At 39.9% G+C, this 21,354-nt stretch overlaps 2 protein-coding genes across 5 annotated transcripts in view; one reads left to right on the forward strand and one right to left on the reverse strand.

Moving 5' to 3' along the window:
* Positions 1-43: 43 nt before the first annotated feature.
* On the reverse strand, positions 44-11,936 carry LOC122670908 (BURP domain protein RD22-like). 4 transcript variants are annotated; one of them, XM_043867940.1, is made up of 5 exons: positions 11,888-11,932; positions 11,543-11,651; positions 11,432-11,452; positions 10,502-11,398; positions 44-54 (listed from the first exon to the last, which is right to left on the reverse strand). In XM_043867940.1, exons 1-4 carry the CDS (start codon positions 11,924-11,926, stop codon positions 10,545-10,547), a joined length of 1,023 nt encoding a protein of 340 aa, XP_043723875.1. In that variant the 5' UTR covers positions 11,927-11,932; the 3' UTR covers positions 44-54; positions 10,502-10,544. The 4 variants fall into 4 exon arrangements, with proteins under 4 accessions (XP_043723875.1, XP_043723874.1, XP_043723873.1 ...); XM_043867939.1 differs by having other exon boundaries at positions 11,432-11,455; positions 11,540-11,651; XM_043867938.1 differs by having other exon boundaries at positions 10,502-11,455; positions 11,540-11,651.
* A 7,302-nt stretch (positions 11,937-19,238) lies between these two features.
* LOC122670907 (serine/threonine-protein kinase TIO) overlaps positions 19,239-21,354 on the forward strand; it is a 62,402-nt gene continuing 60,286 nt past the window's right edge. Inside the window, exon 1 of the mRNA XM_043867933.1 lies at positions 19,239-19,249. The gene's annotated coding sequence lies outside the window, so the exon portion shown is untranslated. The remainder of the gene's footprint in view (positions 19,250-21,354) is intronic.

The raw sequence follows: 21,354 nt of genomic DNA on the forward strand, positions 1-21,354 counted from the left end.
TTTGGTCCAGTTTCGGTTGGGCTGGATCGGGGTTAGTAATAGGTCAAACCCAAACTAAGCCATTAAGCCTAAGTTTTTATTTTTAGGGAGTAAGAACGCCACCCGGTCGTTCAGTGCACGCTGCCCCTATGACAGACACAACGGGCGCGTAATGACTGCCGCATCCCCTGGAAAGATGGAAATGATCAGGGGCACGGCGATCATTTTGTGCGCCCTTGTATCTGGGCGCAGGGGCGGCGTGTGTTGCACAACCGAGTGGCGTTCTCTTTCCCTTATTATTATTTTTATTTTTTGCTAAAGATCAACAAAGTTATATATTAGAAATTATAATGATGTGTACAGGATTTACATCCCATTATTTGCAAACAAAAAAATACAATTTTGAATTGACCTCCCACCTTCGGCATTGTCATCAATTGGAGAGCAAGTCAAACTCATCAATAGGAGAGCAAGACAAAAGCAAAAGAGGACACATTGACTTAGTACGTGTTTGGTTGAAGGAGTCGGACGAGTCAGATTCTGATTTTGGATCTGCTTCATACGAATCTGGTTCATGTGAATTCATAGTTGAGAGAAAAAAAAAAACTATCAGGGTCTATCAATTGGAATCATCTTGAATCCATCTGTAAAACTATTTGATTACACTGAGTCTTTCAGTAGGAATCATTCCGATTTTGGTGGTTAGGGTTTAATAGGCCTGCAATAGAACAACAAACACAAAATAACTTAACAAATTTCAACATCAAAAGTGAAATTCAGTTAGGGTTTACAAATCCAAAGTTAACCTTATAATTTGGAGGAAAATGCCTCTCCGATTTTAGATCTCTTACACAGGGAGGAAGAAGAAAAAGAAGTAGAAGAAAGGGAGTTGCAGACCGAGGAGAAGAAGAAGAAGAAGGGATAATGGGAGAATGTGAAGAAATTGCAGACCGAGAAGAAGTAGAAGAAGAAGAGGGAAGTCACAGTTGAAGGGAGAATGAGAAAATATGAAGAAATTGCTGACCGAGAAGAAGAGAGAAGGCACAGTTGCTCACAAAAATTATCCCAAATAGTTGGGGAAGACGATGAAGCGCAGCTTTGGCTCGACTGGAGGTTAGCACTTCAGAGTCAGGCTTTTGAGTGGTTTTTTGGTTTTAACATTTTGCTCTGGAATGGAGAGCAAGAATCGAGAGAGCGAGAGAGAGAGAGAGAGAAACAGAGAAGGTGGACTCGCGTGGATTCATTGCTGAATTTACCCCAAGGGGTGAATTTTATTGGATTCTCAATATAGCTTTAAATGTGGACTCCTGTGAATCTGCGGATTCCAACACGGAGCCATGTTCTGAGAAACCAAACACGAAAAAAATACAGAATCTGGGTTCGATGGGATTTGACTCGTCAGACTCCTTCAACCAAACACGTACTTAAGGATCCACCTTCGTCAATGCCATCGACAAAAAACTCAAGATAAAAATGACAGAGTAAAGAACTACCAGATATTATTCATAACCTCATTATTCAAATTTTGAATTTTGGCCTTTCCAAGACATCCCAAATGATATCATGATGGACAAACATTGGATATCATTTGGGATGTCCTGGAAATGCCAAAACCCAATGAATTTGTCTCTCTGTTACCGTGACTAATCCTCCAAGTTATAAGGCTAGATATGCCTTAGAGTGAATCCATATCTACTAGAAATTCCATGGAATGTTTTGATTCGAAACACAAAGAACCACTCATTCCATTAGAGTCACATTCTATCCATAAGAACTGAATTCCTTCTCTCTCGCCAGCTCAATACCTAAGGAAAAAAAAAAAAAAACAAAGAATTCAGCATAGAAGCTTGTATGGACACCCAAATAAGAAGCAAAAAAACCTTCAAGCATTCCAACTGAATTTATAATAATCCTACCAGCACTTGTATGACCGAGATTCTAACGAACAATCGTCAATGTTCAACTTTCTCCAATCCATCTTTAATTTGCACCAAGTAACTTCAACAATGTGACTTGGAGAAGGATTCCAAGAAAAGATTTCCCAATATCCGAGAGATAAGATCATCTACTAATCTTATTTTTATTTCATCACAGATATGATTTAAAACAACCTTTGAATGTCTGAAATTACCTTCAAACCACCTCAAATTCCGATCATACCAAATATGTAATGGAATCAAAATGAACCCTATAGGATTATGAAGGCAATCAAAGATGGAGTCGAATTGGGTTAATGCAGAATCTTAGCCCAATTAAAAATCCTCTACACTATCTTTGCAATAGCTTTCTCAAAACCTCAATCAAATGTTAATGAAAAAGAGAGAGTGCACACACAGATTTATAGTAGTTTGGCAAGCCTCAATAGTGTCCTACGTCCACTCCCAAAGCCCTCACCTGTTTGGAATTCCATTGAACCAATCTTCTTGGAAGGTAGGAGAAACACTCAACCACATTCTCCTTGCAATGTAGGAGAAACACTTCACAATAGTTTCAAGGAACTATCAACCCTTTCACTAATCACCCTATGATCAGAACATAATCACTATAAAGTGATTCACAACGGCTCAAAAGCCAAAACACAAGTTACCTCTTTTACAGGCAAATATGCACGTTTTAGCACATATGTTGATCCCCTTTGCTTTGTGGCTCATGCTCAGTGGCTGAATTAATTTTCAAGTTGTAGCTCTCAGTCTCTTTTCTCAATAGCTCATTAGATTTACAATTGACGCATATAGGTGGTGGAATGCTTCACATTTTAGCGCGGCAGAGTTTCCACAATTTTTGCGAAAGTCCTTTTTAAAACTCAAGTTATTTCACTCTTTATAAACCTAATTATAATAAACAAAAAAAACTAGTTGTTGTATGTTCTAATGAATCTATTTTTTGAACTCTGGTCGACCACTATACAGAGTCAGTTGGCCATAGCCTTGTAGACTACGAAGAACACCTCTCAAACTTCCTCTAGTCAATAAATCGGTCAACCAAACTGATCGTTCATCTGATCAAGGGTGCTCTCGGTAACAAGCAAATCGTGTACCAGTAGACATCTAAAATGCTCATAGCTTAACTACTCAACCCAAAACCGGTCGGCCGCTCAATTGACCACCAATGCTATAAATAGCCTTATTCTAATGTTAAATCATATCACTTGGACATATTTTCTAGTTGGGTTCTCATACCACGCCAAGTGACCTAATATAAAGTCCTTCTAGGTTACCAACAACAAACTAAGCCTTATCACATCTAAATGGGGTCGGCTACATGGATCCTGGCGAATCAAAGTAAGAGAAAAGCAAGAAATAAAGACATAAGAGATGAGAAGTGCAAAAAAGAGAAATGAGAGTAAGAGGAAAGAGTCCCAACGTAGGGAGTTAGGAAAATCTTAGCTATATGAGATCGGCAACATGGATATAAGGATGTCAATCGATATTTAAAAATCCATATTTGATCTGCATTCGTATCCGTTTAGGAGAATCTGAATCCATCCGAAAACTAATCGGATACAAATATGATAATCCCCCTATCTGACAGATTATTATCCGATTCGTTTAGCAATCCGACGGTAATAAAATGTCTGAAATATATCTTTGTGTCCGTCTATCCGATTAAGTTACCTTATTGGATTTTGTTTTCTTATTTTTATAATTTTATAAGTTAAGATAATGTGATTCTTTTTCTAGATTTTTTATTGGTTTATATATATCGTTTTATGCACTGTGATACATGGAATATCATATCTATTAAAATAAATACACGATAAAATAAAAAGTAAAAAATGTAAGAAAATTAAAGACTAAGAAGAGTAGCAGAAAGGGTAAGTGCTGGACTCTCAAGTATTATCTGAATCCGTCCGAAAACTAAGAGGATATTATCCGAATCAATCCGAATATAATCGGATACGAACATGATAATGCCACTATCCGAACGAATTATATTCGTTTACATCCTTACATGGATCTTTACCCTCCAACAGGCTCTATTATGGGTCTCAATGGGTCGGGTTGGGCCGGGCCTACCCTAAACCCTAACCCAACCCTAAGGGCCTTAACCTAAACCCAAGCCCAACCCAACCTTGGCAGGGCCTAAGAAACCCTCAATCCAATCCGACCCTACCAGGGTTTTCCCTATCCCGATCCAGCCCTGATTGGATCAGGCAGGGTCGGTTGGCCCTGATTGACATTGACCCTGATTTTTGTTTGTAATCCCATGAAATTAATACTTGCAGCTAGATCAAGTAATTGTCTATATTTAAAAAAAAAATCTTTTGTAGAAGAAGAATAAGAGGGGAAGGAGAGAGAGGGAAAGAGGGAGAGATCACACAACCACAAGCACATAGGCACACTCAATGAAACTCAAAATCCATTCTCATTCATCTTTTTCATTGGCTCCCACCCAATATATAAAGGAAAAACAATACTCCTAACTCCATCCTAAAAAACATAAACTATGGTAAACTAAGTAACTATCTCAAACAAAGAAACCAATCTCCTTCGTTATTGTACTTACCATAAAAATAAAGAAACTATCTGCATCACCTACACCTGTCACTTGATCATACCAACACACACCAAAAATCGAATTCAACCTATTCAATCAGCCAATCAGCAAAAAAAAAAAAGAGATATATTGTAACAGGCTAACAAATAAAAAATCAAATCCAATCAAATCATAAATCTATAACAGATCAATTTATATTTCCTAGCTCTCAGTAATCCGTACGTAACAGGCTAACAGTTGAAAGGATTCAAATTTAAAACCAGATAGGGCGAAAGGGAACACAATCCTATTGCAGAGAGAGAGAGATACCTGGAGTAGCAATGAGACAGCTTGAAGGTTGTAGAGAGAGAGCTTGAGGATTCTTTTGAGTACTAGAAAACAAAAGCAACACATTTGTAGTTGAGTCATTACCCAAAAAAAAAAAAAAAAAAGCTTGTAACTGAATCTATGGTACAAAGTTTCATTGGCTTAAAATTACAATCTGATCAAACACAGGTTCTTGGGTTCTAGACTTTCAGTAATCTTTGACATGGTCATGTATATGTATCTATACATGATCGGGCTGTTATTATGCATTGATTTCTATTTAATTGTTGGTTCCAATTTAATATCTTTGGTTTAATTAATTCCATTTTGCTATGTAATTGTGATTGTAGGGTGTGACAGGGTCATGCGCATAAAAGATGTTGAATGGAAGGATTTGATGCAATCTAGGCACCAGTCTACCCATAGATCGACTCACATGTGATCAAGGGTGATATGGGAAGAAGTTTCACTGAAGACCCAAGGGCATTGAAGAGATTTCACCTTAAATTAGAAGTATGACCAGGAAATTGGGCAACAAAGGAAAATCAAGTACAAGGGCATAATCATAATTTCAAAAAATTGGAAAATTTTCAGAAGATATCCGATATTGGACTCATATTGTCCGGAACATTAATTAGAGCAACTTTAATTCTCAGATTGGATCCATCTGGGGCCAAGATGGAGAGATATTTTCAAAAAGAGGATTTTAACCAAATTTAAAATTTAGATTGATTTTTAGATTTAAATAAATAGGTTAAATTCTCTCCCCTTCTCTAATTATCTCTCTCCCTTCCCTATTCTCACACGGTGCTCACTCTCCTACCTCTCTCACATCTTCTCTCTCCCCAATCCTTTTCAATCTCTATCATGCCTTCTCTCTCTCCCAGTCTCTCTTTTCAAATCTCTCACAAAATCCTTCCACCTCACGTCCATTTCAACCCCAAAATCTCACTCACGATCTCCTATCTCTAAGGGAATCCTTCGTTTTTCTTTTATTTTTGGGGGATCTGGAACCAGCAGCCATCCACGATCCAGCATAGCTCCCTTCCATCATCCCACCATTATTCTTCTCTCTCAATCCTTTTCTTCTCCACGTTTTATCTTGGGAACTAGTGCGCGGATCAACCTTGCTCTCATCGTTTCAACAGCCTCGTCATCACCATTGTCGTCGCATCGCCGTCCTCTTGTGTTTTGACTCCATGGATCATCGTTTCCAAAGCGTCCTCTTGTTGACTCGCACCATGAGCGGCTAAGTCTCCTTTCTATCCTTAGGTTTAGATGAAATTTTGGTTAATTATTATTAGATTTCTGACTGTAAAGTATACTTGATTGTTTGATGTTAAAGACCCCTTCCCTTGTGGATGGTTTTTAATAGTTAAATCAATTTAGAATATTTGACTATGTGATTCACTTGTTCTATTCAAATAATGGTTTTCATGAGATTTTTGGTAACACCGAAGATAATCTTTAACCAATCAAACTAAGTGTGCTAAGCGAAAGCAATAGACAATAATGCTTGACAGGATTGGTTATACTTGGGGTAGCCTGGAATCATATTTCTTTTTGTGGTTGCATTGGAACTTGTAGTTCTAGTGAACAGAAGTATGCGCCAGAGATTAGGTAATAATGCCACAACGGATTCAAAACCTAAGGATAGTTTCTTCTCATTAATTCACCTCATTGTTAATTAGCTTTTACTTAGTTTTAATTAGTTTTGAATTTTGCAAATTTGATTTTCAAAACAACATTCACATCAATTTTAATAAATTTAGTCTTTCAGTTTCCCGTGGATTCGATCCCTATTTACCACTATTCTAATTAGTTTAATTAGGGTTTTATTTTTGGTCACATAACGACACAATCAATACGATGAACCCAATGTTCCAAGTCGAAGCTACTTCAATCCAAGGTCTGCCTTATTCTTCCTGGGACACAAGCATTCCCTACAATCTCTGCTACAAGGATCCAAATGAAAGTTTGTTCTTTCTGATAAAGCCGCTTTCACAACTACAACACTTCTGGGTGATGTTTGAACGACCTGCATCATTGGAACTTAGGTTTCTAGTATATATTTACTCTACTGGTTTTCAACAAAACAAGAATGTCTTCTTTCATCGAGCTCTAGTAGAACATCTCCACCATTATAGGTAAAGAGGGAATGAGAGATGGTGAAGAGGGAAAGAAGGGGAAGCAGAGATATTCCCAGAACTCATTCAACAAGTAAACAACAGGGGGGAATAAAAAAAACAAAAAAGATTTGATTACGTAGAGCGATTGATCGTCAATAGTAGGGAATTGAAGCAGGTACAAGGAACTCAGGGAAGGAGACCGAGGGAAGGAGGAAGGCAACGAGCGGCGCCCTTACTCCCTTATAGCGATTAGGATGAAAAGTTGAAAACTAAAAAGCGTTAAAGGGATTTCGGGGTTTAGCCGTATGTGCCCTTAGGGCTTTTTTTTGTCTTTTGCTTTTTAATTCTTTTTAGTTAGGCTATATATATATACAGTGTTATACACTTATAATTAATACAGGGTTGGGCTAGGTCGGGCTAAGCCCGAGGTCTAAACCCGAACCTGCCAGGGCCAGACTATAACTAAACCCAATCCTGCCCTTCGGGCTAAAAAATCAAGGTCGGGTCCGGTCCGGGCTCAAGGCGGGTTCGGGCCAGCTAGGCTTTATTAACACCCCTAAGCTCTATACGAGGTTAGGTACAAGAGCCAAACTATGCATGTCATTCCTCACAACCTCTCCTATGGTCATTTTAGGCCTGCCCCTAGCTCTTTTAGCTTGTTCAATCAGGATCAAATCACTCCTCCATACTGGAGCATCCTCAGGCCTTCGTTGAACATGGCCATACCACCTCAAATGACATTCTCGAAGCTTGTCATTGATCAGGGCAACTCCCAAATCAGTCTAATATGTTCATTTCTTATTTTATCCTTTATAGTTTTGTCGCACATCCATCTTAACATCTTCATCTCTATAACGCGTAGCTTCTCTATATAACCCTTCTTAACAACCCAACATTCAGCCCAATACATCATAGTCGGTCGAACAACAATCCTATAAAACTTTCCTTTAAGCTTTAAAGGAATACGTCGATCGCACAGTATTCTAGTTGCACCTCTCCACTTCATCCATCCCACTTTAATTCTCCATAAAACATCATCATCTATATCACCTTCTTTATTTACGGTTGACCCCATATATCTAAAATAGTCACTTTGCGGTATCTCTATCTCCTCAATTTTCACCATGTCATCATCCATCGAAGTGTTTCTAAATTTACACTTCATATACTCCGTCTTAGATCTGCTAATCTTAAAGCCTTTTGATTTAAGGGTTGATCTCTACATCTCTACCTTAGCGTTGATCCCTGCTTTAGTCTCGTCTACCAAAACGATATCATCAACGAAGAGCATACACCTCGGGACCTCGTCTTTAATGCTCTTGGTTAGTTCATCCATGATAAGTGCAAACAAATAAGGGCTTAGAGCCGATCCCAGGTGTAACCCAATCATAATTGAGAATTCCTTGCTTTGGTCTCCCACAGATCTCACACTAGTCGCCATGCCCTCATACATCTATTTAATTACATCAATATATTTACTTGACACCCCTCTCTTCACAAGAACATGTCGGATTAAGTCTCTAGATACTTGTTATAGGCCTTTTCTAGGTCAATAAAGACCAAATGGAGATCCTTCTTGGTATCTCTACATCTTTCCATGAGTCTCCTCAGTAGGTAAATAGCTTCTGCCATTGATCTACATGGCATAAAACTAAACTAATTCTTCGAGATATGTATCTCTCAATTCATCTAATCTCTACTGCAAAAAAAAAATCATTCTCCCTTGTCTGCATGCACACACGTGGTTGGGGGTGTCTACTATACTCGTCGGAGCGAGGAAGATGGTCGTCGGGGCCTCATAAATTTTCTTCGATTGACGTCGAGCTGCTTTGGTCGCCTTAGTAGATCTCTTCTTCAGAAGACGGTATGTTGCAGTGGGTGTTCTCTAAAGTCGTCGGCTGAGTGTGAGGAAGAAGGGTTTGAGGGTGTTTTAATTGAAAGGGTAGATTAGGTACTTCGCCCACTAAGAAGGGCAGAATTATCTTTTAAAAATATTAAGCTGTTGACATCACCACTTAATAGCTCTTAACCAATGGTAGGGGGTCTATGTGTAATTAGTTTGGTAAAGCAAGGGAGGCGATTGATATTATGGTAGTTAGTGGGTGTGCTTTAACATATAGGCAAACGTTAGGGGGTGGCACTGATAATTCAATAATCAATCCATCGTTTTGCATCCAAAGGTGGTTACAACTGATGAGGAAGATGAGAGATCGTGGGAAGTTACTTAGCCACCTTTACTAACAACAACTATAAAAGGAATGTTGGCGATGAAGAACAGACCCCAAAAATCAACACACCAAATTTATCTTTTATCTTAGGAGTAGGGATAATGTAGAATTTTAGATTGTAACACCAAAAAAAAAAAAAAAAATTTAGATCTTGCTTGAAGAATAACTCCACTAATATGTCTTTTCAAAAGACGTTCCTTATTATCAAGTTGTAAGCTTCAACAGTTCGTGGCTGCCAGAGTTGTGAAGACTTCAACAAATTCGTTTCTGGGAAGTAAGCAATTTGGTCGTAGAGTAGTTGTAGTGTAAATACCAAGTTGTACGCCTCGTCAATTCGGAGTTGGTGAGTTGTAAGGACTTCAACAGATACGTTCTGCAAGTAAGTAATTTGATTTCTTTTTTCTTCTTCTTGGCATTGCAATCTTTACATTTAAAAGTCCTTGGAGTTACTGAGGCACTGGAAAGAACCCATTCTTACCTGATTAGAAGTTGAATTCAATTAATTTTATGGCACGCCTACACATCTTCAACTCACTCCTTAAATAATGCCGAAAATAGTGGTAACAAAATGTTAATTACTTATGAATTTCTGGAATAAAAAAAAAATCCTTCTTCCTCATATTGATTCTTCAAATCCATGTCAATTTGAAGAACTAGAAATGGGTGAAGCATTGTGTATTCGAGCGGCTTTGCTTGAAGCTGTCTCTGAGGATTTTAGATGCATCATCATTGAGAGTGATTGCAAGAGCGTGGTAACTCCTCTATAGCATTGACATCAAGCCTCACCTTTGTATTTGCATCCTATCTTGGATGATATTCTGTATTTGTCTTCCTATTTTGAATATTGTACCTTTGACTACATTCCAATTAAGGGAGATTAACAGCATTGCTGACACCCTTGCCAGGAGGGCACGCTCGGTAACCGGTGCGACAGTCTGGCCAATTCCGATCCTTGGATTATGGAGATGTGTTCTTCTCCTTCCATGTGTACTACTCGATGATATATAAATAAATTACCCCCTTCCCCTCACTAGGGGGGTTGGGGGTGTTTACACCAAAATTCTAAAGATGCTACGTGATAATCATATTTATACACTATAAATATGGAAAAAAAAATAGAATGGATTGAAAATCTTCAAACTAATAGATGATCATTAATCCAAATCAATAACCAAGTAGTCATTATTGATCTTTTTTTGCTTTTCAGGCAAACGAAAATATTTATTATTACATTATTATTATTAAATACGAACATGTCCATCAAACTATACTATATCGTATGTGAACAAAGCAGTTCTAGAAGGGGTGAAGTACGAAGTAGATATTACATGCATAGATATCCTACATGCTAAACAAGCAAACCCAAAGCAGGAAATATATATATGGTGTTATGCCCTGTTCCCTTCTACTTGGAAACCCAAACAACATGATCTTCTGGAAGAAAGTGACACACAGGAACAGTACCAGGCTTAACCTTAAGTACTTGGAAGGCTAGGTGCTTAGGATTCCATTTGGAAGTGTCGGTGTGACACACAGCAACAGCATTAGCCTTTGTTCCATCAGCACCAACCATTGGAACCTTGTAAGCCCTTATGCTGTCCGTGGAATGACAATAGAAAACAGCATACACATAAGGCTCACTATGACACACCACAGCCTCATTACTTGGCATCTTTTGCACATCTCTTGTCATGGTGTATTGCTGCTTCTGAGTTTCCTCCTTATCGACCTCAGTCGACACGGCCTGAACATTATTAGTTCCAAGCTTTGAAGTGCTGAAATCAACCATAGACTCCAATGAAGTTGCACAATACTTGTCTTCTCCTTGTATGGTTGGTTCCTCACAATCTTGGATTGTGTTCTTCATGGTTTGTGCTTCTTTAGATCCTGGTTTGACTGAGAATTGTTGTAAGATATCAGAGAATTTGTTAGAAGAAAAGGGTATAGTATTTGCCTCTTGGCGTGACAAGAAGGTGGCTCCTTGTGTGGTCTTAATGAAGTGTAAGTTCATGGTGGTGCCTTGGTGCAAGTCTTTTTCTTGGAAGAAGAGAGCCACGTTTGGGTTATCTTGGAGTTGATCCTCAGAAGGAGCGTAAAAGTATTTGAAATAGTTGGGATTAACGTTGACGACCACAGGCTTTCCCTTTGTGCCTGTGTGTACCGATACTCCACCCTTTCCAACCCCAACATTTGTTCCACTACCAGTACTCACACCTACACCTTTACGTCCAACATTGACACTTGTGCCCTTACCGGTGTTAACATTTACACCACCATTCCCTACGTTTACTGAAGTACTCTTCTCTTCTGTCACACCTGCTAATTCAGCAACAACAAGAAGAATATTAGTCAAACACCTAACAAAAGGACTAATATCTTGACAAAGCTTTGAGAACAAACCAGAATCAGATGGTAATAGGTCTCGGATTGCTTTTGGCATAGGTGTGTTTGGCAGCTTTGATTGCCAATAATCCACAGAAGGTTGAGTTGCATGACTTACTACTAGGGCGAGCTGCAATTAACAAATTTAAATCTAGTCTCAAAATAAAGAAAAATATAATGTCTTAGACTTAGATTTATCAAACTACTCTGAATGAATGGAAATTTATCATTTCAAGTGCGGTGCACTGCCCAATGCACTACACTTGGGAATCCGATCGTCCACCCAATACTTGAGAGGATAAAAAGACGCTACTATCCATATTATTACGGTTGAGATGATGAAAATCCATAAATAATTGCTCTTACAGAAAGAAAAGCAACGATAAAGAGAAGACGAAGATCCATTGAAAGCTTGAAACGCTGAAGTAATAATGGGAAGAAGAGTGTGCCGAAATTTATAGGGTCACAAAGGTGATGGCTGGATTGAGACCTTCAACTAACCAGGTTTTTAAGGGGAAAAAAGAAGAAGAAGAGGATTCTCTGAGCAAGCAGAGTGCGTTATACCTTCTCATGTTATTGGTTTTTTAAATCATTGTTTCTCTTTCCTTAAAAAAATTTGGAGAAAAGTTCTGAGGAGTGTATACCGCCCATGCCCTAACACAGTTGGCGATGAAATGACCGCCTTGCCCCTTATGAAAGGTAGAAATCTCACCCCCATGATATTTTTGCTCTCACTCTCATTAGCCCCTTGTGTGTGCAGGGGCCACACTCCTCCGACAAGAACACTCACCCAAAAAATTAATATAAAATGACGAGAAAAAGAACGTTATCTAATCGCATGGCCAAACTCCTCTACCTAGACACAGTATCGCACTAACCTCATGGAAGACAAAAATCTCATCCAAGCCAATGTTTATGTGCACACTCTCATTGGCCAGTGCAAGCGTGAAAGTCTAGAGACCCAGAGTTTTCTTGTCAAAATTAAATATAAAGAGGTGCAGGGTACGGCTGTACGCCTTAGTCTCAGACAGCCTTTTCCATTGTGGGGCCAACATAGTGAGTGAATCCTTTGACAACCTTACACATCTGTCTTCCTCCCCAAATCTACGGTCGTCCCCATCTAATTTTGTCTTTATCACCACTCGGACCAGTTTTCATGTGGTCTTGGAGTGGGATTTGGGTATTGGGGAAGCGTATCTTTCGTTTCCAAATCTATGCTTGTCCCCCATCTAATTTTGTCCTTAGTACATCACGGTTTTAACAATTGGGATCGGGGATCGAATCATTCAATGTGGCTTGAATCGGTTCGAGCCAACCGATTTTATACCATTTTGATGTAAAAATAGAATTGGCTTTTGAATTGATCCAATTCAACTAAAAATATGAAGAAAGTGGCTTGGAATTGGCTGGTCTGTTTCTGATTCAGTAGAACCCGTATCAAATCAATCGAGATTATTGAACACCGATTCCAATACGAATTAACTGATTCACTGATACGATTTTTAACTCTTGAAACCATGTATCACACTCAGTTGTTAGAACTCCCCCTTTCATAGTTGGTAGTACACCCATATTTAATATTGCTTCTAAAGCAAACGGTTTAGATGGCTGGGCATATGGATCTAACTGTCTTAGCGTGAGTTGATTCGTTTCTTCCTAGTTTGAGCAAATGCTTAAAAGGAGAGATTCATTAATTCATCAAATCCGAAATGGGGCCAATGGTATCCATTATTAAAGATTTTAAATTAGGTGAAACTTGACGAACTGTTTTTTTTTTTTTTTGGGTAAAGGGTGAAATTTGACGAACACCAATGTTTAAAAATTGCTTCTAAAAATAGACGGTATAGATGGATGGACACATGGATCTGACTGTTTTTGCGTGAGTTGTTACGTTTCTTCCAAATTTGAGCAAACGCTTAGCAGGAGAGAGTCATTAATTCCCCGAGTAAGAAATGGGGCCACTGTATCTACCATTGAAAATTTTATAGGGAAAAAACGTTGCTTAGTGGCGTGGTTTTTGTGTCCAAACATAGGAGTGCGTGAATTTACCACCAGTCCCTCTTGAAATTAAAAATTCCATCATTGTCATGTCCCAATGTGCATTCTCGTTGGCCCCTGCGCTAGTCTAGGGGCTAGACAGCCAAGTAGCGATTTTTTACCCAATTTTATATTATGAGAAAGGAGAAAAGGGCTCTATTTTTTAAGCTAATCCAATGTGAGTTAATCACTTCAAATTAGGGTTGCAACATGGTTGGGTTGGTTTGAACTTTTTAAAACCCTAACCCAACCTTGAGTTCTCTTAATTGGGCAGCGCCCAACCTGGCTCTAACTCAAGGCTTGAAAAATCCAACCCTGACCCTCCTTTAAGGTTGGGCCGAGCTGACCCTGATTGGCCCTGACCATGGGGAGGGAGAAGGAAGATACAAAGGTTGGGCCAAGCCACGGAGAAGAAGAAGAAGAAGACATGATCAGGATGAGGTCGGGCTCAGCCCAAAGCCTCAACCTTGGCCCAGTTTGACCTTGACTCGAGACCAGAAATTCTCAACCCTGACCCACCCTCAGGGCTAGGGTATCAATCAAGCCCTATTCGAGCTATGGATACCAATGAGTCCCTAACCTACCTTACCTTACACCATAGTAGTGAGTTGGTGGATTGGTGGGTGTGCTCCATCACATTGTAATGGCCTAAAATCTTAGAGGGAAAACATCAGGAATTAGGGCACTTGTATGACTTTAGGGTTTGCTCTACTTCTGGTTGCAAGAAATTCTCGTGGGCAGTTAATAGGAGTATGTTATCCAGAGTATCAAATTGCATTCTATTGACAAATAGAGCAACCAAGTGGGAATTGAAACCGATATACGATGCAGAAAACAAATTGAAACACAAGAAAAAGAAATCAGACAACCACAATGCAAGAATATACATAGAGTCTCAATCAATCGGTTTGGACCAATTTCGATTCGGTTTTAGTGTAATAATGACCGAGTCCAAAACTTGATCCAACTAGGGTGCATTGGTTGTAGCTCGGTTTTGGTTTGGGTTTGCACTCTGAGAAGGATATACATTGAAGGCGTGTTTGGGAAATTGAAAACCAGGAGGGGGAATCTCCAAAGTGCAACATCCACCCAAATCACGATCTTGGTATTTTAGCAGATTTATGAAATCTATCCTCATAGACTCCTTTTCTTCTTCAGTGGTCGCCTCGGCCATACATTCTTGAATGAAGCCTCCCCCATTCCTCAAGATCCTTGAGGTCTAAGTTAGATTCAATGGTAGATCCGAAGGTACTTGAATCTGGACTTGGGGCAATCTCTAAGATATCCACTTCATGTTCTGAACGGGAATTTGTGCATGACATGAAGTAATCTTCTTATGGGGTATAGTACGGTGATCCAAATTGGAATGACCAGGTGTCATCTCTATTGAACCGTACTCCAAATTCTCTCAAACTTCCATCTGCATCATAATCCATTAGCACTATCTAGATTAACGAGGTCAAGTCTCTCTACACTGAGTCTTCTTCAAAGGCATTCACATCTTTATCAGAGAGATTTAGAAAGCCTGCTCCCCAAACTTCAACGTTATTCATGTCGTACTCTACCCTGACAACGTTAAAGAAATGGTCCCTTTCCGTGTTGGTGGTGACGTCGTAAGGGTTTTTCCACAAAAACTGGAGGGATCTGCTCCTTGGACATGTTGAACTTGCAAAGGTGAGTAATTATTGTCCCACTCATCTCTTCTATATTCTCTGTTAATGGCAGTGGGGCTGATGTACGATTAAATTGTCATTAGAATCCTCATTAAATCCTTGTGGTGATTCCTGTCTCCAATGGGGCAAATACTCCATGGGATTACAAAATGTATAAAGGCATATGTCACAGAACATTCAAGCAACTAATCGATCTACTAAGAACTTCCTTGAAATCAAAGCAGAAACTTTACTGTGTTTGACCCTGGGGGAGTAGATTCCGGGTGAGATTGATCATGGGTCATGTAAGCCAATAACTCCCTGGAATGAAAGCTGAAGGTGATAGCATATCTTTCGCAAAGATAGAAGAGGAAGCAGAGGGCTTCATCAAAGAGTCAATCGAAACTTCTGAATTCGAAGATGTTGAAGAAAGGGAAATATAGATGGACAATAAACCCTTGGCAGAAGTTGTTCCCATGGTCATAGATGGTCATTTTGTGAAACAACTTCATGCAATCTTCACCTTTTGATTTTAGGGTCCAATTCACAATCTCCTCTTGCAAAGCAAAGGGTAAGAGGTCGATTTGAGATCACAGGTTTGTAGGTAATGCACATCCATCGGTATTTGATGGATCAACAAAGTGGGGAGGGGTCACAATGGGATTCAGTACGACTGATGGGAAAAACTAGGGATGAAAACGAAGGAGGTGACAATCTCTTTTCTAAAAATGACTATAGACGACAAGCATACACGAAGAGACTCAACAAAACAAGAGTTAGCTCAAATTAGAGTGATATCAACTCGGAGGCTTACTGGGAGGTGGCGCATCGAAGTTGAGGGGACTTTCAATTGATAAATCGATTAAGGTGGTTCAAATAAGAACATCCACGTAGACGGTCCTACCATGAGACAATCACCGAGAATCACGTTGTAGATAAATTTGGGTTTCCCCTAACATCAGGATAACAAGTGTGAAACCTTTTACCTGGTTAAAATGTACGCCGCATCAGACTAGTGGTGCTAGCATATAGTCACATTATAAACACTTGTGTCTTGGTGTTAAGGACAAATCTTATTCATCCACTAGTAAATGGAAAACCAAAACTGGTAGGGCATGCTGTGAGGACAAACGCGGGGCCCATAGCGGGGGATCGCCACATGTCCTCCACCTCATCCCTCTTTGGGGGGAAGAAGAAGAGAGAGGTGAATTGTATGTAGGGAGTCATCACCTAGAGGAGGGTCTAGGACCCAAGATGTAAATGTAATGACTCTCATGCGATGCCCATTGGGGACGATTGGTCCGTTGGTCTGGGTACGGGTCAAGTTACGTCCGAAGAAGGTATTAGGTACCCCAGTCCACCCAGACTAGCCGATCTTTCTATTGCTAAGCATAGGTAATTGTGTAACATGCTTTGAAATAATGTAAAATGCAAGCAAAACTATAAGAAAATAAAATATAGGGGAGGTGGAGAAACACATACTCGGAGGTTTGGCTGCAAGACAAGGGTTAGTATACAAGAAATAAAATAAAAGACTCAAATCTCTATGAGACCTAAGCATGATTGACTCTAAGGTAAACACGATGACATGGTGATCATGCGGAATCAGGGGTAGGAAACAAATATGAGAACAAAGATGATAGTATAATAGATATGCATGGTGCAGTATGGAAATTGAAAAGAAAAGCATGGAAGCATGTGTGCATGGCATATGATAAGAGATTAATACTAATGTATGCATGAGGGAGTCTTAGACTGCAGGAGATGGGGATCATGGAGATATGTATGCATAGGAGATAAGATACAACATAAATATGATATAAAGAAAGAGAGAGTATGGGTGATCACCATCTAGGAAGATGGGATCACTCCCCTCCGGAGATGCAAAACGAAATAGAAAGTGCAATGCACGTAAATTTACAAAGATTAAAGAATGAAAGAGAACCTACCTAGTGGAAGGAAATCAAGACGAAGGTGTAGAGGCTTCCCTTTTGTAATTCAGGAGGTCCGTATGTTGAGCAAGTATCGCTGCTTGTGGTGGCTTCTCTTGTCTCTTGTACTCGAACGCTTCGTTGGCCAAGAACTGAAATCGCTGGGTTGATGTTTCCAAGCTTTGGCGTTGGGGTTTTAGTGGAGGATTGTGGTGTTCAAGTGGCGGGAGAGGTAATAGACTAAGGCCAAGTGAGGGGCCAAAGCTAAGGACTCAAAGTTCTTGAATGGGGAGTTAAGTATGTACTGGGGGGCTTTATGTAGGGTGCATTCAATGGCCAAGACTTTAACAGGAGCATGGAAAAGGCAGTCTTTCTGTCCCCTTCTTTCAACCATTTCCTTTTAGATTTCTCTCTCATGAGTGCTTCTTCTCTTCTAAGAAGAGTGGTTAGGTTTTGATTGACAATCCTGAGATCAGAGAGAGTAGAATCAGACCAGATCTGTTGAAGGGAGGATTAAAGTCTCACAATATTGTCCTCTTCAATCCTCATTTGAGAATGAATGTATCTTGTTTTCTCTTTGCCACGGAGAGCGATGTTCCGCCTATTTCTTAAACAGTTCTCGCTCTTCGCCTAAAGTCGAACCTAAACGGGAGACATGGCCCCATGTGCTATACACAAAAATGAATTATTGAGCGGTTGGTCAACTATTTCTGCAGGCAGCCTATCAAATCAGATCACATATTCTATAATATGTTATTTCGTCAAACATGTATTCGGTCTAAAATTTGGATGTTCTTGCTCGTGCCCGCAGAGAGAATGGGCACGACTCCCCCTCTCCCCGTTCTACCGTCCAAAATAGGTCGATCGTTCTAAGTTCCGGGGCAATGGGTACACTAATCAGTAAGATTAATGAAGTAGCAATTAATGCAAAAATAGCTAATTGAAAAGCAATAGTCATGTTTCTAATCCTCCAAGCTACTAACAAATGAACTATACCATTTGATCCCTCTCTCAACAAAAAATCGCAATAAATTTAGAGGGATTTGACCAGGAATCCTAGCTTCAAAAAGAGTAAGGGAAACACCAATGGACAGAGAGAAGGTTACAGAAGTGCTTCTAGATCTCATGGAATAAAGCAGAATTTAGAATAACAGTTTCCTTTTAGAGAATAAAAAATGTAGGAGATGATGACTATAACAAGGTCAAATTTTGATTTTGAAGAGTAAGCCAGAGAAAATAAGCATTGAGATAATACCTTTCATCCAAATATCATCTACTGAAAAAGGGGGCCGTCTTAATCACCTAAAAAAAGTTTTAGACATAATTGGAATAATTTTGACCGTGAGGATTGAGCTGCCAAAAAGAGATTTTGCAAAGCAACCTCAGTTTTATGGGCTGGAAGATTTATGCAGTCGCTCACAACAAGGGATAACCCTCTTTATGGAGACAACCAGTCTCTTTTCAATGAGGAGGCACTATAAGTGCTTGGGTCTCGCTGGTGTCTTCACCAACGTCATCACCAAGAGCCTCCCTTGCATCATCACCTCGATCGCTCGGGAGTGGTCCCATAGTTGTAATGGCCATTGACGCTACCCCGGACATTGGCGTGGATATTGGCAGAATTGATTGAAACTTGAGCATGGGCTCGTGAATGCACACCTTTTGGCTAATTTGATTCGATGGAGAGATAAATCAGTGGCTCTTTCCATTGTACCTGCAAGATCAGTTGGGTTAGCCCATTTTTCTGTTGGCTATATATTCACTTATGCAGCTTTATTGATTGCCTCTACATCAGGCAAATTCAGTTAATTCATTTTTTTTTATATGTTGTATCCGCGGGTAAGTCCATCGGTCCACACAATTGTCCATGTACTAGTTGAAGATTCGGCAGCTACCACTGCCCCCGGTTCCTCAAGCTGAATTCCTGGCTGAGGAGTTACCTGGAATGCTGCCAAGATATCCATATCTTTGGTTTCATAGTTAAGAGTATAATAAGTCAATTTGTAATCTTTAACACCAGCTTTACATCCGACACTTGCTTTAGAACATACCTACTACCTGTACTCGAAATAGGCAAAATCATCAATCTCCCTTCCTTCTCTCCATTGGTATGTCGAGGATAACAGGCTGATGACTCCCAAGAGCTCTTATCGACGGAGTCGTTTGGCACCTCGATGTCAACTCATCACATCCTCGGGTACAAGTCACCCTCCTCAACATGAGAGGGGGTGTATTTATAGATGTAGAGGGGTGTATGCACTCCCAAATTCGTGTAGAAATCCTTGGGTTGATCCGGATAATCCAAAGGAGGTGTCTTTGAATCGATGATGGGTGTAAAGTCAAATTTAGGACCAATAGATGGTTGGCAAGTATTTTATTGCCTTAGGAGTGATTTCTTGGGGCCTAAGGGAGCCAAGATTGAGATCCAAGGTGCCAAAAATAGGTCTGGTCGCGAAAGGAATCATAATCGGGGCTAAACATAGCAAGTTTGGGCTTCTCAGATTTACAGAGATTCGACATTGAAATTACCCGAGTCGACATCAAAGTGGGGTGAGGTCGACATTGAGTGGTTGTCGATGAACAACACTCGATATCGGGGGTTGGAGTTTGGTTGTCGATTGTCGTTGTCTGAATATCGAAGTGGGATAGACTATAGAAATGTTATATTCAACAGTGAGAAGGCATGGCTCGATGTCGATGGAAGGTGGGTTCAATGTCGACTTGGGGCTTTTGAGTGTCAATTTGGGTTCCAGTTTCTATAGGGGCGGTTTGGGTTGTTTGGGTCAGGTTTTGGGCTGGGCCAGACTGGTTCCAAGGGGTCTGGATCAAGGCTAGCCTTTCTAGGGGTTCTTGGAGGTCTTAGAGGCTCTGGTTTGAGCTCCGGTAAGGGGGATGGATGATCGATAAACGAATTCGGGCAGTGCACACTGACACTACGTCCACAAATACACCGGCTCTGAGCCTTGGAAGATGCTCATCATCATTATGGGAAACCTTCGAGGGAAAAAGACAAAATGAGGTGTCTACTAATGCTACAAGGGGATTTTAGAAATAAACCACTTAAGATATACAATATAGTTGTGGCTTTCCTATTGTTTGGTTTATGTTTAATACATGATGCATGAATAGAGTAGATCATAGGACAAAAAGTGGTTCCCTTGACAAGGATCACCAGATATACCTATCACAATCATGAATCGTCGGTACGTTGGTACATCCCTTTAATATACCTTCGAGGGAATAGCTTAATCAGTCAATCTCAAAATGATCGAACTAGAGCCTTTTTTGGGTATCGAGTATATCCCACAGCATGCTAGTGACCACCCTCGCCGATGATTCGTATTATAGGCCTAAAGAGTATGGGATCAAGGGGTGTGGTTTCACAGAGGATTACCCATACACACGGGTTCCAACAGCTATCCCTCGAGACTGAAGCATACAAACAATAATGACATGAAAAATGTAAATAACTATCATGTACAAACAAATGAGTACAACATAATAAGTTTACATTAAAGTGTATGGTCAGTTAGAAGTCTCACTGTCCCCAATGGAGTCATCATTATAGGTGTGTTAGATGAAGTTTCATTGCACATACTCGACCGAGGGGAAATGCAGGATTGTTGATATGTTACCTCATGGTATTTCTCTCTCATGTCGTAAGAGGGTGGACCAGTTGCCAAGGGGAGTCACCACTTAGATTAGGGAATAGGACAAACAAATGGTGCCCCTCATTTGAAGCAGAGATGCTAAACTCAATACAAACTCAATGGTTGGTATACCCTAAATCACTAGTTAAGTGTTAGGTTACATTTCAGTAAGTGTTAGGCACCCCAGATTCCCGGCCAGAACCAGACTCCGAGACCATACACTTTGTTGTAGACTTGTTATTTATACATGTTATGTACTTAGGGGTGTAAATGAATACCCGAAATCCGTTTTCGTATCCATGTCCGTATCCATTTAGCACTATCCGAAAAAGTCCGAAAGCTAAACAAATACGGATATGGATAGACTATAGCTATTCGAAAAACTATATTTACATGTAAACGGATAAAAAATCCGATCCGTATCCATGTTCGTATCCGTTTAGCACTATCCAAATCCGTCCGAAAGCTAATCGGATGCAAATGCGAATATAGTACTCTCTAAGCCAAATCCGATCCGTTGACATCCGTATATGCACTTGTCTAATTTGGAAGATTTAATCTAT

The sequence above is a fragment of the Telopea speciosissima genome, chromosome 8 (genome assembly GCF_018873765.1).
Source record: "Telopea speciosissima isolate NSW1024214 ecotype Mountain lineage chromosome 8, Tspe_v1, whole genome shotgun sequence".
Classification (NCBI taxonomy): Eukaryota; Viridiplantae; Streptophyta; class Magnoliopsida; order Proteales; family Proteaceae; genus Telopea; species Telopea speciosissima.

Coding starts and splice junctions, on each gene's coding strand:
- LOC122670908 (XM_043867937.1), bottom strand. CDS start 11,926: ATGGATCTTCGTCTTCTCTTTATCGTTGCTTTTCTTTCT. Junction 11,652..11,887: donor TTATCGTTGCTTTTCTTTCT/GTAAGAGCAATT, acceptor TGTTAATTGCAG/CTCGCCCTAGTAGTAAGTCA.